Source organism: Ictalurus punctatus, chromosome 18 (assembly GCF_001660625.3).
Source record: "Ictalurus punctatus breed USDA103 chromosome 18, Coco_2.0, whole genome shotgun sequence".
Taxonomy (NCBI): domain Eukaryota; kingdom Metazoa; phylum Chordata; class Actinopteri; order Siluriformes; family Ictaluridae; genus Ictalurus; species Ictalurus punctatus.
Genome location: NC_030433.2, coordinates 3,888,764 through 3,906,741, shown reverse-complemented (window position 1 = coordinate 3,906,741; position 17,978 = coordinate 3,888,764). Strand labels below are relative to the sequence as shown.

The following is a 17,978-nucleotide window of genomic DNA, read 5'->3' as shown; positions in this document are numbered from 1 at the left end:
CAAACCATTCATAAATACAGCACCGGTTAACAAAATAGAACTATAATCACTAAGTACATCATAAATATTTCAATTCCAATGACATGTAATTATTTCAGGGTGGACTTTTCCTTTAAGACCACAATAACCCAAGCAACTGTCAGAAGGAAACAAATAAAAGCTTTGAATCCTCGTCTCGCTGCCAGCGGACACTTGGCCCGTTGAGACCGGCTTGTATATCTTCATATTTCTTTCCCGGCATCTTCACAGATGGTGGGTGAATAAAGTTAGATTTATCCTCACGAAGGTCTTTAATAGTTTCATCCCTGAGAGCTTTCTTAATAAGCTCTGAATGAAGAGCTATGTTAATAAGGTGCGCAGTGAGTGCTATCTCACGAAAGAAGGCCATAATCTTTGTGTCATTAGCAAAGCAAACACGACGAGTCATAAGCCGAGGAATAATGCATGCGAAGACCCTTTTCTGCAAGCAGGTGATAACATCTGCCTTTAAATTTTGATCAATCCCGCTGTCTGGGCAAATATCGCAAGCTTGAAATGAATGCACACTTGACTGCACAGTTGCACACACTTACACACCCAGGCTCTGTTTATAGTACAAGAGATCAATAGAAAGAAAGGCTGTATATTCTTCACTGTCATCTGATAGCGAGCTGCGCTTTTGGTGTGGTTTTTTTTTTCCTTCCTCATTTGTTCTTTCTCTTTTTCTGCTTTTTCTCACCGTCTCTCAGTCCAGAACGCGATGCCCCAGACAGATGTACCAGTCACTTTGATGCAGTGGCTCAAATCCGAGGGGAGGCCTTCTTTTTCAAAGGTAAAGACTTAGACTGGAGGACCAGAGAACAATCGATATGAACTCGTAGCCAAGTGGTGCATTCTCGCGTTACGCACCGTCGCTGTCCGAAGACATCGCTTTCCTAATCAGACGCCAGATTAGAAAAGATTGTTTGGAGATATGTAAGGAATAAGGCATGACATGGCATGCTGATATAGGGGGAAAAAATCAATGACTGGGTGGTGTGATTCGGCCTCACACGAAGTGGAGTTACACTTACAATTTACCACTACAAAGCTGGCTGTTTTCCTATAACAACACATCCATCCATTTTCCATACCGCTTATCCTACACAGGGTCATGGGGGAGCCTGGAGCCTATCCCAGGGAACTCGGGGGACACCCTGGACGGGGTGCCAATCCATCACAGGGTACAATCGCACATATTCACACACTACGGACAATTTTGGAAATGCCAATCAAGCTACAACGCATGTCTTTGGACTCGGGGAGGAAACCGGAGAACCTGGAGGAAACCCCAGATGCACGGCGAGAACATGCGAGCTCAACGCAGACAGGGCGGAGGCGGGATTCAAGCCCCACAACTCTGGAGGTGTGTGGCAACAGTGCTAACCACTAAGCCACCGTATATCCCATATATCCCAAAACATTTTATTCCACTTATACAACAGAAATTTGCCTAGAGTAACAATTTTCTCTGTTACTTCTGTGCTGCTGATTGTTCCAAAGCATTGGCACTGGAGACTCCTTCCAAAAATGTGAAATAAACACGATATCCGCAATAACACCTGGAGCTTTTGCCTTGTCTACATTGTTACAATAGTAACATAAACTGCTGTTATAGAAATGAAACCGCTTCTTCTGACTAATCAGCCTCGAGCATTGAACAGTGCTGTGGTATAAATAAACTTCATACTCATCTGAGTATCTGATCATTGAACGCAGACATCTGAGACATCAGAAATATAAAGTGGTGACTTTAAAAACATCTCGAGCACACACATAAAAGCAAAGGTTTATTCACTCAGATATCTGCATAATGGAATTATGGACTAAATTTGGGTGGTTGTGTTTTTTTTAGGGAAGTATTTCTGGCGACTGACTCGGGATAAGCACCTGGTGTCATTGAGGCCGACTCAGATCCATCGCTTCTGGAGAGGTCTGCCTGCTAACCTGGATAGCATCGATGCTGTGTATGAGAGACCCGGAGACCATAAGATTGTCTTCTTTAAAGGTGTGGTTTCGATTGGTTAAGTCCACTTTAATGACTGAAATAAGTTACTTCATATGAAAATAAATGTATTATATAAGGTGACTTTATAAATATTACAATATATTTGGTAATATAGTTGTAACAAAGTACATTTTTTGTTTTAATTGCATTGGAATGACTATAATTGTTGATCATGAAGTACAACATACTGTCTAAGAGTTGTTATTTACAGTCACCTAACGTCGTCTGTAGACATTTTTTCTCACCAAGAAAGCATTGGCTGCAGCGTTGGTTGGTTTTTGTTTAAGATGTTTTATCATGTTACTTGTATTGTAAGAAGACGCTGTAGTTCCTCCTCTTGATATCTTGGCAGAGCACAGTTCGCAGTCTGTTTTGCCCTCATTACTCATGAATGAGCAATTTCCAGTATCAGTAGTATAGTAGTGCTAATATTTTAGCTCTGAAAGCCACTCGCTGTTGCTGAGGCTGGCCCCATAAAGATCAATGAGATTACTGTGGATGATACCACTTAAAAACCCTAAGGAAGGCTCAGGACTGCGATTGAACAGTTGATAATTTCAACAAAATAGACTTCATGTTAAAACTAAAATGAATTCAGAAATACTCATACGTTGCTCATAAGCTCACAAGTTCCTGATTAGACAATTGCACTTTCTGACTGTATTTCTGTCTATAATTTCCCAGTTAAAGATGGGAAATGATTTATAATCACACTATCCAGTGTCACCTAGATGAGAATGGTTTCCCTTTTGAAAAGGGTTTTGGTCTCTCCCAAGGTTTCTTTTTCATACCGTCTCCTTGCCGCCATCGCCTCTGGCTTGCTCATTAGGGATACATTTTCATAAATTTTACATTTCTATCCAGAATTGATATATTTCTGTAATGCTGCTTTGTGACAATGTCCGTTGTTAAAAGGGCTATACGAATACAATTGAATTGAATTGAAATCGAATAGTTCTGCATACTTCGTTTAGGGATGAAGTACTGGGTATTCAAGGACAACATCGTGGAGGAAGGCTACCCACGCCCCGTCAGTGATTTCGGCCTGCCGATGGAGGGCGTAGACGCTGTCTTTGTCTGGCTACATAACGACAAGACGTATTTCTTTAAGGACAACCATTACTGGCGCTATGACGATCATCTGCGGCATATGGACCAGGGCTACCCGAAAGACACGACGTTATGGAAAGGGATTCCATCTCAGCTAGACGACGCCATGCGCTGGTCTGATAGTAAGTGTCGTAGTGTTTTTTGGGGGGGTTTTTTGGCTTCTTTCTTTTTCATAGCCTACTCTCAGTATGATGACTTTGAAGTACACATAAGACTGCCTTTGTTCTCCTGTCTCTAGATGTTTCTGGAACAACCACGCATGACTTTCGATATGTCCCTTTGTATTATAGAGAGAATAAATTCAGAGGTGTACAGTATAGACACTGTTGGTTTCGATCTGTCTTTCTTGAAATGGTGCATTAAGGGGTTCTTTGTATATTCCTAACGTATGCCATATTGAAAGTATTAAATATTTATGCAGTTAAAATTGTATTTGTCACACTATGAATAAACATAAAGTAAAGGCTCTAGGACTTACTGCAGCTCGCTGTGCATTCCAACAATGAGCCTTGATGATGCTACTGAGAGTGGATTATTTAAAAAAAAAAAAAAAAAAAAATACAATTGTGCATTATATTCTAAGGAGAATTGGGTTAGAGTGGCCAAGATGCTTATTCAGCTTTCTCTAAAACTTAATTATGGACTTAAAGTACTTAAGAAAGTAAGAAAATACTCGCACACTATACAGGATCGTGTTTAAATTTCAGAAGTGGTGATGAACAAGGAATAAAACGTGACTAGGCATGCTGTTATAGAAAAATAATCAACGATGAGTTACTATTACCACGGGAAAGATGATTATTTTCCTTTAACACCACCTCTACATCAGCAGCTTGCCAATGATTATTTAAAATTTAATAATGAATGATATGTAATGCTTTTTTTTTTTTATCTGTTTAAAGTTACATTTTACATTTTTTCCAGCCTATATTTTCTTTTAAGTCAATGAGACAAAAAAAAAATGTTACAGAGAAGCCAGAAAGTCCTCCATCTGGAAGATTTATAGTTACAAAGCTCTGACACTGAAGACTCCTCCTATTCAACATATCAACATTTATCCATTTTCTTTGTTCAATAACATGTTTTTCTAATCAGTTTATAATTAGTGTTTATAATTAATTCGTTTAGAATTAATTATGTGGCAAGCCCCTGTGACTTAGCTGTTACTATAGAAACAATAATGTATTAGAACGAGAGTATTAATATAAACCTGTGATTTGAATTACAGCTGGCGCTACTGTCAGAGATGCTGTTAGAATAAATTAACCAACACCTGCTGACCAATCAGATTCGAGAATTCAAGTTTATGATTGGTAGAAGAAAAAATAACCCGAAAGCAAAACAATAAGGTCTGCTTATAGAAAAAAAGAAGACAAAATGTTACACACTCACGTATTATCATACTGTATTTATGACATAATTGTTAACATTGCTTGCTGATTGCTAGCTAGCTGACATGGCTAATGATGGAAGTTAGCATTAGCATACAGACTACCGTGTTTTACTGCGTAGGTTTTTACAAGTTTGTGTTATTTATAGAGGCAGAAATGTTAGGGCACAAATTAGCTATTACTTTTGACAGAGTGGAGGGGAAAACAACTTCCCTCACGATAGCCCCGCCTCTGCTCGTTGAACCGTTTTCTCCATAGATTCGTCCATCGCGGCTGTTGTCAACATTAAAGGTCTAGTTAGCAATTTTGACAGAAATTGGCTGAAACTAGCTGTTTATGAACACAACGTCCATGCACAGCCAATCCCTTTAGTGTTTTTTTGGGTTTGTTTTTTTTTTTTTTTCCAAAAGTCATGTCCTAAAGAGATTTCGAGCTATGTGCTGTTTATGCACAAAATGATTGACAGACAGTACAGACAAACACCTTGCCTCAAATGCCTGGGAGTTGGCGATCCACGGAGACCAACGTTTCTCACTTTTTATTAAGAGTGGGGATCGTGAGGGGAACTTTGCCAAAAATCTCCTGACTAATGTCTGGTTACGGCTTCAGAAGTGCTGCTGAGAGCAGTTTGAGCAAAAAACAAAAAATGTTTTAAAACTTGCAATGTTTATGGTTTTTCAGAACAGTGATGAGGTCTTAGCTCCTAACCGACAAGGGGACAAGGTTGGAAACAGGAAGTAGTAAAAGGTGAAAGCTCACAGGGTTGTTGTTGTTGTTGTTGTTGCTGCCTGTAAAATGGCACCAATTCAGCTGGGATAAAGATGTTTGAATTTTTCAGTGTGACCTCATCTGAGGACAAAAAAAAAACATCATATAGGAAACATTTATTTGAAAACATGTTAACAAAAATTCTTCACATCATAATCTAGGCTGATTCCATGATTCAAAGGCTTTGGATTTTACGTACTCAGACTATGTTTAAAGCTACTTGAGCTTAAAGCTTAGTTAGTTAAACTTGGTTAGTTGAACATAAAACTTAGTTCAACTTGAAGCTTAGTTTGACACCTAAACTCCAGCTTCATAAGAAATTCTCCTTCAAGGTGAAAACCAGCCATCATCAACCATCCAACCAATCAGTCCGTACAGGATTCCGTGGAGTTTTTTCTTTTCTTTCTGATTGTCTTCTTGGCCCAAATCTGCCGGAAATCTGCGGTACGTTTGAAAAATTGCAAGCTACTCTGAATATCGCGGAGTTTGCTGGATTTTGGTTCATTTCTGCGATCACAAAATCCTGGAGGGACTGAACCGATAAGTACATAAATACCAATTTTCTATGTAACATTAATTAAAAACCTACCGTGTTTTCAGTTCTTTACTTGCACACTTTACTCAGGTATTAAAATATCCAGTTTTAGAGAGAGTCTTTTTACAGACCGCCTCACCAACATCCTCCCCAATGTGCCGTTCTGTCCATTTAAAGTCTTCAGAAGCCTAAAACCTTCAGAAGTCTCTAAACAAATTACTGGAAAGTTCTATAATTAATGGAAATACTAAGTAAAATAAGGTTAGGCTAAAAACAAAAAAACATAAAAACAAGGCTTGAACTTAATACAAACACACAATAAGACTCTGTGACTCTATTAAGAAACAGTAGGGTATACATAAGCTGCGTCCGAATATCGCTACTACCTGACTATACGGAAGGCGAAAAGCAGTACGCCAAAGGAGTAGTATGTCCGAATTCACAGTATTCATAAAACAGCAGGCAGGAAATACCCAGATGACTTACTGCTTCCACCGAGATTCCGCAGTATGGAACCAACGGACACTGCGATCATCCCATAAGGCGACGGGACTGGCACGGAAGCCGTCAGAATAAAAAAATGGTGGAAAGCAGGACGTTGGCTCTTTTTAAGTTGTAGGTCACTGACAATGTTGATAGTATTCATACTACACAAATATGCTGATCAGTACGTACTGTATCAACGGCCGAGCAGGTACCGTCACAGTATGCAATTTTGGCCACATGGATAGATGGAACTAATTAAGGACTAACACAGAACAGGTGAACACAGTCAAGTAACATACCGATGACAGGACAGGGGTGGAGAAAGGACTCGAAGTGGAAAACGATAACACGGGCGCATGGTGTTCATCACCGTGGGAACAGTCAAAAGTAATAGCATTAAAATTACTCGTAGAGAAACCGTTTACTCAACAAATTACTTAAATAAATGTAACAAAGTAAATGTCACTTCTGGTTTTAAGATTGTATCGTCACATCTTGGCCTAAGATTGCTGTTCGAGCACACACGCATACACACACACACACACACACACACACACACACACACACACACACACTGTTTTGTTGTGTTTTTGAAGCTAAAAATATACAAAAGGGTGTCTGTGTGCTCATGGGCACATCTTCGAATTTCGACAAACCTTCTTCTGTTAATACTGTGCGTCTTTATATTTAATTTGTGTTTGTTGGAATATGAACGGAAGGCTAGTAGGACATGGCAGGCATGTTCCCAGGTCTATCACTCAATCATAACAGCAATCAAAAGAGTGGACGAGACCACACTACAGGGGTCATCCCAGACCAACTGTATCTCTCTCACTCTCTCTCATTCTCTCTCTCTCACACACACACACACGCACACGTTTTTCCACTAACATGCCACTTCCTCATTGTTCATCTTTCTTTGTAGAACAGAAAATCACTTCTGCAGACCACGCGTGTGTACTAAAACATCCTTCACAACCTTTTTGTGTCTTCACTGTCGCGCTACTTGAAACTCCCTGTATCTCTGTACCTGTCTTTGTCATGTTCTCACAAATACACACACACACAAACCAACAAACACTCTTCATCAGACTCGATATAAAGCCTCTTTCAAGACGGCTAGATGTGTGTTTAGGAAGTATGTGTCTTTGAGGTGCTGCCAGCACCAGAGGTTGTTTCACACAGCTGTTTGAAGTGCGTATGAGCGCTAGGTCGGGCTAAAAAGTGACAGTCCTCTGCTCAACAAAATCCCATGGGGGAGGGGCTTCATCGCTGGGGGGAAGAGAGACGGACAGAGAAAGAAGGAAGAAAGCAGGAGCAGACCGAGCTAGAAGCTAGAAAGAGAAAACATCGGCATATTTCAGAGAACCATAGAAAGTTGGACAAACTTGCGGAAAGTTTATTTATATTCTTTACACTTGTAACACTCGCCTCACTGTGAATCTCTCTGCTTCTCTCTCCCTATCGATTTCATCTAATCCTCATAATGGAACTCATTAGAATTCTTATATCCTTGTCTGATTGTTGTCCTGTCTGAGCATTTCTAATTTTAACCCTAATTGTATATAGATTGCAGGGTTCCTGTGCTTTTATTATCCTTTCCTTAGCTGCTGTTGTTCCTGTTACATCACTTCCTGTTGGTGGATTTGGGTCATTATTCTTAATTACATCATATGGGTGAAATATATATTTTTTAATGTTCCTATATTTTATTGAAACTTTTTTTTTTTTTTTTTTAAGTTTTATAAATGTATACCAAATATTTTCGTTGATATATTAGTGTGTTACTTGAAAAGAAGTGTACTAGTGTCACGTAATGAGGGCTAGGACAGATGCAATCGCAGTTAAGAGCTTTAATGAAGATTATAATATCCAGAGGTCAAGGCAAAAGACGTAAACAAAGACAGACAGTGGTCAGGTGAGCAGATAAACAGGTTAGAGCAGGTAAAGCAGAATCAAAACCAGAATAGACAAAAAGAATGGACCGGCTTGGTAATATACAGAGATAATGGCGACTGAACCTATTACTTTACGAAGACCTTGTGAATGAGCAGTCTCTTAAGTGGTGTGGTGTGATTGGGAACAGGTGTATGTGATTAGTCCTCAGTGTCTGTGTGTTCCATTGGGAGTTGTAGTCGTCGGCCATGTTTCTAGATCGCAGTGCATTCTGGGAAATGGAGTCGCTAGTTTGTCGTGACATGACAACTAGGTTGCAAGTGAACTATTATTAAATGGACCAGTAATACTTTTTCCTGGTAAAACTTAAAAAGTCCTTATTAAAGTTATCTAAAAAAAAAAAAAAAGTTATAGGTAGAGCCCATTTTCAACATTTGCGTCACTGTAGACCGTCTGCTTTCTGTGTTCATGTAGGCTATTTATTTATTTATTTCATGCCCACTGACCACTTCGAATCATCTCGTAACCAAGTTTCCCGACACATCCAATCTCACCAGTCAGACATTTCTGTATTGCGAAAGACAAAACACACATTAAATAACAGCTTTTGTCAATCTGATTGAAACCAAAAGCAACTCAAATCTCAATTTCTTTTTTCTTCTTTTGTTTTGGTTTTTTCTCTTCATTCAGGGCGGCTGCTTCTTGACACTAGACACGAGAACAAAAACAGCATGACAGAAAACTAGAATAAAACAACACGAATAACAAACAGTAAAAAAAAAAAATAAAAAATAAAAACATTTCAGGGAAGGACAGTACCTGGAACTGAAGTGACACAGAGATGGCTTATTGTTTATTTATTTGTTTTCATGTTTCAATTTTTGTTGCTGTGGTCTGCACAAAATACATTCAGAGCCATGACTGAACATTGGCCTTAAATGAAATATAATATGTGTGCATCAGGTAAGATAAAACAACAAAAACAATGGGGTGGTGTGATGATTATTTTCCTATAACAACACATCCTGTTTTATTCTTCTGACACCACAGCAATTTGCGAATCATTGTGGGGGGATTTTTCATGTTAATTAAAAATGATGTCTTTTTTTAGTCGGTTTAAAGGTACACTTAATGCTATGGAATGTCAGCAAAACAAGACTTCCCGTTATCACTTACATTATAGCAGCTATAAACAGTTAATCCCACACCGACCTCTTGTTTTCTCTCTCTCTCTTGAAGTAATAGGACGTGCAAACGAATATAACCAGTCCAAATACGACAAAAAAAAATCAAACTGTAGAATTGTGCTTAATTGTGTCTCTTTGTCAATCAGCTGTGTTTATTTGTCCTTGTAGGTGCCTCATACTTCTTCAAGGGTAAGGAGTACTGGCGAGTGGTGGGCAGTGATATGGAGGTGGAGGCAGGGTATCCACGCCCCATCGGCATAGACTGGCTGGTCTGCAAGGACATGCAATCGGATGCTCCACAGACAAGGAATAACGAGACAGGTTCACAGCTGACCGGACAGCACCACTCGGATCATGCCGAGAACGGCTACGAGGTGTGTTCCTGCACCTCAGACTCGGGCTCGTCCGCTGGCGCACGCCTGCAGCTCGCACCTGCCTGGCCGTTGGTAGCCTTCTTAATACTGACACACACCCACGTGTATGGCACACTCTGATGATGGGGACGCCACAGGCCTGTACTGGCATAGACACGGACACTGAGAGTGCGTATGCAGTGGCTTGTGGGAAGGACAGAGGGCAAATTTACACTCCCATCATTGATCATTACTTACATCTGGCTTTTTTTCTTTTCTTTTTTTTTTAAATCAAAACTGGAAATTTGTAATTATATTATAAATAATTCTAGCTGCATTGAAATTCTTCCATGTCAAGTATTATCTGCTTTTCTTTCCCCCCTCATGCAATGATAAGGATATTCAGTGTTTAAAGAGAGGAAAAACAAAGGAGGTCAATCTGTATTTTCCAGACTAAAAGTCACACCGGGTTTATATCCTGCACCACAGCAAATAATGTCTGCTTAAAAAGAAATCAATGTACAGTATATGTTGTGTTATTTTTGTTTTATGCAATGTTTATTAAAATTGAGAATTTTTTATTTATTTAATTTTTATTATTTTTTTTAAGAATTATGTTAAACATCAAATGGCTCAGTCATGTTCAGTCAAGTAGTCAAATAATATCCAGTGTTCAAAATACAACTTTGTCACATGACCCACCATGCATGGTCCATACGTGTGGCGGCCTGGGAAACCATTTTGACTTTAAAAAAATTTTTTTTTAAATTAACTATGTATATAGTTCTAAAAATTGCAGAAATGTTCCTCTTTTGTGTGCATTTGCACCACAAGTAAAGTGATAGTATTTTAAAATCTCGTTACTCTCAAAAGTGAAAAGGGAGATCATTGTGTTTAATAGATTTCATTCCGACCGCTAAGAAGGAGCATCGTTGACAAAAAGGACTTAATAGCAGCAGGAATGAAAAACCGAGCTGTACTGTGCATGAATGAATTTGAGGCACTGCTTGCTTCCGCCATAGCCGCGGTTCTCCTACGGCAATGTAACCGGTTTGATATACTCGCCAAAACGTGAGGTGTAGCTGAGTTAGTTTCACGTTTTTCATGCGTGTTGAATTAGAGCTATATTTACACAGATAACAATATTATTCCTCTAAAGAATTCAGAGCAATTGTCTCAAATATATTCATAACTGAATCCATTTTTATAAAGCATATTACAGACTCTGCTGTTACATCACCAGAGACATAAAATAATCACAAAAAGCAGTCAATTTCTGATATCATAATGAATTTCCGAAGTGTTAAAACCACTTCATCTCCACTCCTCCTTTGCATTAGAGTTGTTGCTTAGTGACTTTGGCTTCCATGCTATATTCAGGTTGCCTTACCCGTCCCTAAAGCCTTAAAGTCCCTATGGGGTTGAATTGTTTAGGTTTATGTCTGTTTCGCTACGGCACGTATCTATCCATCAACCGCATGACATTCACTCAATCGCACTCATCAGAAATCACGCTCAGCTAGCAAAGTTCTAGACATCTTCAGGCAGACTGTTTTTCACTACCGCATTTGTTAACCTAGCTCCTTAAAGCTTACTTAAGCTTGCTTTTAATTGCACATACATGTACGCAAGATGGCCGCCGCTCATATCCTGCGGCCGTTTGTCACGTTACTCGTGCATGACTGTACTAAAACGAACGGTTTTAATGTTCCGGTTTTTAATTCGAGACAGGTCATGACAACCTGACATTTTAAATAGAAACGGAGCTCATTAGTCTGTTTAGCATCGCCGTGCATGAATTCACTAAACATTACAGCTGGACTTTTAAACTAGATAGACAGAGATGTTTCGGCTCTTACGTGTCATCTCATGGACACTGCTTTTAATCCTACAGGTTTACATAAGATACGCATGAGAGCACGCGAACAATGGCGATCACGTATCAGCGATATGCGCACACTTCTAGGAAAAATTCAAAAGTAGCTACAAACCTCCACGTTGTTTTAGTGAAATATTGGCGCCCTTCGTTTTAGCTGCCAGAATTCTGCCACGGCAAGCTCCGATGGCTTTTCCGAGACCACCACACATATGATAAAGGATTCCTTTAAAGGCTCCGACCTTTCCAAGGATTGGAACTTCTTTAGCTGGCCTCCTGTCATGGCAGTCTGTAGATATCTGCATGTCTCTCATCCATGCTAAATAGTTTATTTCCATGATTTGGTTGCTCTGACAAATGCTTAATTATAAGTGTGTTAATTATTTCAGCATGTGATTTTACATCATGTATCAATCAGTTCTAAAGGTTTCTGTTCTAAAACATATATATATATATATATATATATATATATATATATATATATATATATATATATATATATATATATTTGGGTCATTAAAAATGCTAACATATGTCACTGCTAGGATGCAAAAAAAAAAAAAGCATCTTATGGTCTGGAAAATGATGATAACGTCAGTCATTTTATTACTATTTGTACAATGATATGAAAATGTCTAAATGGGGCTCCCTGCGTCTCCACACACGTAACCCTCAAGTGCTTTAACTGACCATGAACACTGATCCAGGCCTGTTCTCTCTCGAAGACTTCTTCTCCCTTCTTATTTTGTTCGTCTCCCTTTTTTTTCGATTTCCCCACTGAGAGTTTACACAGCCTCCAGACGATCTGTGGATATCAACGACTATTAATTTATTAACGGATTGTGTATTTTTGTAAGGAACAATATTTTGGAGTATGCATTGCAGGCATTAAAATGTGCGTGAAGGGATTCAGCATTTTCTAGCTACACAGGAAGAAGGTATTTTTAAGGAACGACGGGGAGAATGTTTGAGTCGTGCCTGCAGAGAGGACACTCACAGCCTCCTCTGACATGTTACAGTATGATTGCTAAAAGTATTTACTTATACAGTAGGCTTATATATAGTGATATATTTAAGGTCAAAGGTTGTACGGCAGTTGCAAAAAAAAAAAAAGTAAATTCCAAGCTGTCTTTTCTAAGGGGAAATATTTTTGTAGAAAAATAAAGATGGAAATTTGGTATGAGTGGTGAAACTGTGTATGCTGTCCGATGATTTCTGTGTTTATGGCCAGGCCAAATGGAAAGCAAATTCATTCACACTGTTGACAGATGCAGTCGGTAACACACAGCTGCTTTAGCTATTGCATTTCTCTCCCATCAATGCACGAAAACATATATTGTAAGCAATCGAAGTTGCTTAGTGCGTCAGTTTGGGGTTCGTTTTTGTTGTCATACAGCATGTACTTGGCTCGACATTTTTCTTTCTGCAAGACAAGCACTTTGTTTGTATGCAGAGTGCTTCAGTCTGTGATGAAACACTACGCTGGCATGGCGGAGGTACACACTGCATACATATCTGACAAAAAAGGTATGTGAACTAACTGTCGCCTTGGTAACGAGCTTCCATTTTCCCTCATACGAGATCTGCACATGAAAACAAGCAAGTGAGTGGTGTATGGGTGGGGGTGGTATTGTGTTCCTTGCGGATATAATTATTCCCATTTGCAGCAATAAATAGTAGCACTTATTGTTCATGAGTTATTGAACAATATTCTTCTAGATGTCTATGCAGGAGCTAAGCAGGAATAAATGAGTAGTACCTTATTAGTGCCTAATGAAATACAGGGCAATCACCAGTGGCGGATAGAGTACAAAACACACTGACATTCACAACATAGTCGTTGTCTTTTAGACCAGAATAACGCTTGAGTCAGAAGCAAAGGATACATTTTGAGACAGGATCTTTACAGTAGATTAATCTTATTTGGAGAAATTCTTCAGATGGAGAAATACGGATTCTGTTTTGGCCTTTTCACGCAACTTGTCTCCCTTCCTGTCTAAATAAATGTGTGAACGTCTACCCAATATATAACAGGGTTTTTTTTTTAGGTCATTTATGCAATAACTTTCAGAAAGGCTTAGCTCATCGTGTTATAAAAGGGTTCTTACTCAGTAGAACATGGAAAACATATCACGTTTAAACTGAGGAAAGAAAAAAATAAGGTTATTTTTTAATTCGATGGCCGCAGAAAAGTTGGGACGGGGGCAACAAAGTGCTGGAAAAGTAAGTGTTACTAAAAAGAAGCAGCTGGAGGTAAACAGGCAACGGGCCAGTGGTTATAAAAAGAGTATCTTAGAAAGGCAGAGTCTCTCAGAAGTAAAGATGGGCAGAGGTTCACCAATCTGTAAGAAACTGTCTTATTTTTTTCTTAAAATGGTACATTTATTCCGTTTAAAAATTTGATATGTTTTCTAGGTTCTATTTTGAATAACATATGGGTTCATGAGATTTGCATTCTGTTTTTATTTACGTTTCTTTACATCTTACCCAACGTCCCTACTTTTTTGGAATTGGGGTTGTATGCAAGTGTGACATATCAGGTCAAAACACTGGTGCAGAATACATTCACAAATAATAAGAATCATCATAAAGAGAATAAAACAGATTTTAAGCATAAGAGAAAGTAAAGTAATCAAATAATTACACATTGTCTTGGAGATAAATGGGCACAGTGGCTTAGTGGTTAGCACGTTTGTCTCGCACCTCTGGGGTTGGGGGTTCAATCACACCTCTGCCCTGTGTATGAAGGGTTTGTGTGTTCTTCCCGTGCTTGAGGGGTTTTCCTTCAGGAGTCCAAGAACATGCGACGTAGGCTGATTGGCATTTCCAAATTGTCCGTAGTGTGTGAATGTGTGCGCGATTGTGAGCTGCGATGGGTTGTACCCTGTCCTTGGTGTCCCCCCGCCTTGTGCCCTGAGTTCCCTGGGATAGGCTCCAGGCTTCCCCGCAACCCTGTGTAGGATAAGCTGTATGGAAAATGAATGGATGTCTACTATTGACACAATTAATCTGAAAATTCTCTATATCCAAGGAATGTATTTGTAAATGCATTATAATTTAAACAAAATAAATGAGTTATGTTGAGGAGAACACCACCTTGATTATCAAAATTACATAAAGAACGGTAACATTAGCTGGCTAGCTAACTTAGCCAAGTGCTATAGCTTGCTAGGTTTATTAGGTTCGTGTATGTATATAGGTGTGTTAATTCATACATATTTCTAGTTGCGTAGTTGGCTATCTAGTAAAGATTCCCTTATACATTATCCTAGGTGTTACCTTTAGGCCCTAACAGCACTTTCATGTATAAATAATACAACAGCCAATCGCTAACAAACATCGAAGTGACATCTTAAGTTTAATACAGAGATTTTATACTGTGAAACATCAAATGATCTGGCTAACTAGCCTAGCTCACTCAGCTAGCTAATGACTTACATGTATATGTTTCCATATTTTGGTTGTTGAGCTGTGAAATGGTTATAGCTCCACAAGTTCTGGTTCACATAAGTTGCAGATCATTATCACGCTGTTTCATTTGAAGCGTTTAAAACCGAGGATACCTGACAAATAGAAAAATTGGGCAAGGGATGCTCTTTTTCTCCACTGTCTCTGACATTGCTGCTGCTGACTAAGCATTTGGTGCCTGAAGTGTAGAATTTTGGCAGGAAGCTCTTATTTGCACATACTATCTTTTAATTGGCTTGCAGTCTCTCGTACTTTTTAAAAATAAATGTTTTACAATGTATCAGTCATAAATAAAAACTTATAGCTGCAAGCAGCCAATTATCAGCACCATGAGCAGCAAAAGAAGCTTTGTGACATGTTTTTGGTTAGCGTCTGATGAACAGTGTATGAGGAGTTAGAAAAAGTAAACTTTCAATCATAAAAAAACAAACATTTATTTAAAAGAAATAAAAATAAAAATAAAACTAAAAATAGCTACTTCTTAGAAGTTTTATCCGGTATGTGGTGCTGTTCTGAAACTGCTCAGGTAGCATCTGGACATGATGGTTATCATGCAGGAAAGCTGTTTTTGCTATCTCCTGACCAGTAGGGGACACTGTGCTGAAACTCTGCACGTAACCTTACGGCCTGATGCCACATACCAAGTTTCGTCACAATCCCTCAAAGCATTGCAGAGATACAGCCTCAAGTTCAATTTTGCATGTTCTTCAAATTCGTGGAAGTGCCATTCAAAAATGGTATGGTTTATCAAAATTCTGTGAAGAAATTTTTGTAGTGAGTGCATCTAGATGATGCAGGCCAATTTTCGTGCAAATTGAACAAATGGTCTAGGAGGAGTTCGAAAAAGTAGGTTTTCAAGACATTTAAAAATAGCGGACAGGAAGTTTGCTCGACCATGACATGTCTGGCATCATTGTTCTTGGCATGAACCACAGAATCTATCAAGACCAGCCTCATGATAGTAGGCAAAAGGAGTCAATAGCTATTAGCATTTTTAGGAACAGCATTATAATTTTTGACCACAAGGTGGTTCTATCCTGAAACTTTTCGAGTCCCTTCAGAGCATTGTGCCAAAGACATACCAAGTTTTGTAACGATACACCAAGTCATTCATAAAATACATACATTTTCTGACTCGTTGAACTCAGCATGCGCCACTGAATCTAATGAGACCAATTTGATGTATTATGACAAACTGTTCAGAAGTTCTAAGCAAAAATGTATCACGTGACTACTAGGTGGTGCTGTGCTGAAATACTGCAAGTAACCACAAGGGTTAATACTGATGACACGTACCAAGTTTTGTCACAATCCCTCAAAGCGTTACGGAGATATACCCTCACATCCATTTTGGCGTGCCCCATTCGAATATGGTATGGTTTATCAAAATGCTGTGAATCACTTTTTGTCTGGGGTGCCTCTAGATAATGCACGGCAATTTGCGCGCAAATTGGACAAACGGCCTAGGACGAGTTCGAAAAAGTAGGTTTTTCAGAAAATTCAAAATGGCGGAAAACATTTTATGACGGAAAATGACATCATAGGGTGCATTCGAATCTGCTTGATGCAAGGAATCACAGGGAATTTCATTTCTAGGACTCATGGTTCAAAAGTAATTAGCATAAACGTGAGTTCAGATTTGGGCAGTTGGTGGCACTAGAGGGTTTGAGGTAGAGCCTCCAAATTCGCTACATTTACAGATCACACTGTCCTCTATCTGCCTGCCAAATTTCATAACTTTTCCACAAGCGGTTCTATGGGTTACCATATACTCAAGAGCGGTAGAAGAAGAAAAAGATGAAAACTAATGAGAAAACTTCGGGGCTTGACCCCTAATAATGTAGAAAAGTTAGATTTTTTTTTTTTTAAACTCGAGTAAAAATTGTTGTTCTTTCAGCTGCTCCTGTTAAGGGGTTCCCACAGCAGATCATTGGTCCGCAAAATCGATTTGGCACAGGTTTTATACCATTTTATCCGGGCTTGGGACCGACACTGAGTGCAACCCAGTGGCTGAGTTGGTTCTCTGCCCGGGAATCAAACCTAGGCTATGGCGGTGAGAGCATGGGATCCTTAGCTGCTGAAACACCAAGGGACCCAAAAACTTAAATAAAAGTACTATGATTAAATTATACTCAAAAAATTACAGTTAAAGTGTCTCAATTACTGTAACAAGAGTACATGTAGTTCAACACTTTCCACCACTGTTAATTACTCAGTAAGTCATAATAAAGTAATGGTCTGGTAGTTCATTATGAACTACTAATAATAATAATAGTCCTATTTAAGCACTAGGTGTTAAAATTGTCATACTCATTCGTTCCTGGTTAGTCCCTACATACTTAAGGTGTTACCCAAAACTTCAGTAGGACTTAATAGGTTTTTATTTTATTTTGGTTGTGGCAGCATCTTCTGCTTAGAGTAGCAATCCGTGATATACTCCTGTACATAATAGGAACTATTGCTGCTATAAGCAGAAAATATGGCCAGCAATCCAGAGTCCAGGCTTCTGTTTGGTCTTGGCAGGGCTTGCTGACATGACAATCACACTCGGATTCCAATAATTGAATCAAGTGCACCAAGCCAGTAAAATGAATGATTACAGTGGAGTAATCTGCTTCTGAACTGTAATCAAATATTTAAGAACTTGCCAAACATTGCTGCACATTGTCCTAAACCAAGTTTCTCCCAAGTCTCGTAAAGTTTGGATCGTTTTAACTGGAAGAGAGATTTTTCCAAGGTTATGCCCGTGCCATCATTTAACAAGTCATTCTTCTGCAGTAACTTGAGCGTGTGAATTTTCTACTAGGTGCCCAGTGGGAGCTCAGCTAACAAATTAATGTCCTCAGGATGTCCTTTAAATATCCTAAAAATATATGATATTA

General features: G+C 38.9%; 1 protein-coding gene across 1 annotated transcript in view; it reads left to right on the top strand.

Annotated features, from left to right (window-relative positions):
- Nucleotides 1–10,337, top strand: part of mmp17a (matrix metallopeptidase 17a) — a 76,898-nt gene extending 66,561 nt beyond the window's left edge. The window contains exons 8-11 of the mRNA XM_017491883.3: nucleotides 729–811; nucleotides 1,874–2,026; nucleotides 3,001–3,258; nucleotides 9,568–10,337. Coding sequence (XP_017347372.1) covers nucleotides 729–811; nucleotides 1,874–2,026; nucleotides 3,001–3,258; nucleotides 9,568–9,893 — 820 coding nt within the window. The 3' untranslated portion in view covers nucleotides 9,894–10,337. The remainder of the gene's footprint in view (nucleotides 1–728; nucleotides 812–1,873; nucleotides 2,027–3,000; nucleotides 3,259–9,567) is intronic.
- Nucleotides 10,338–17,978: the final 7,641 nt, after the last annotated feature.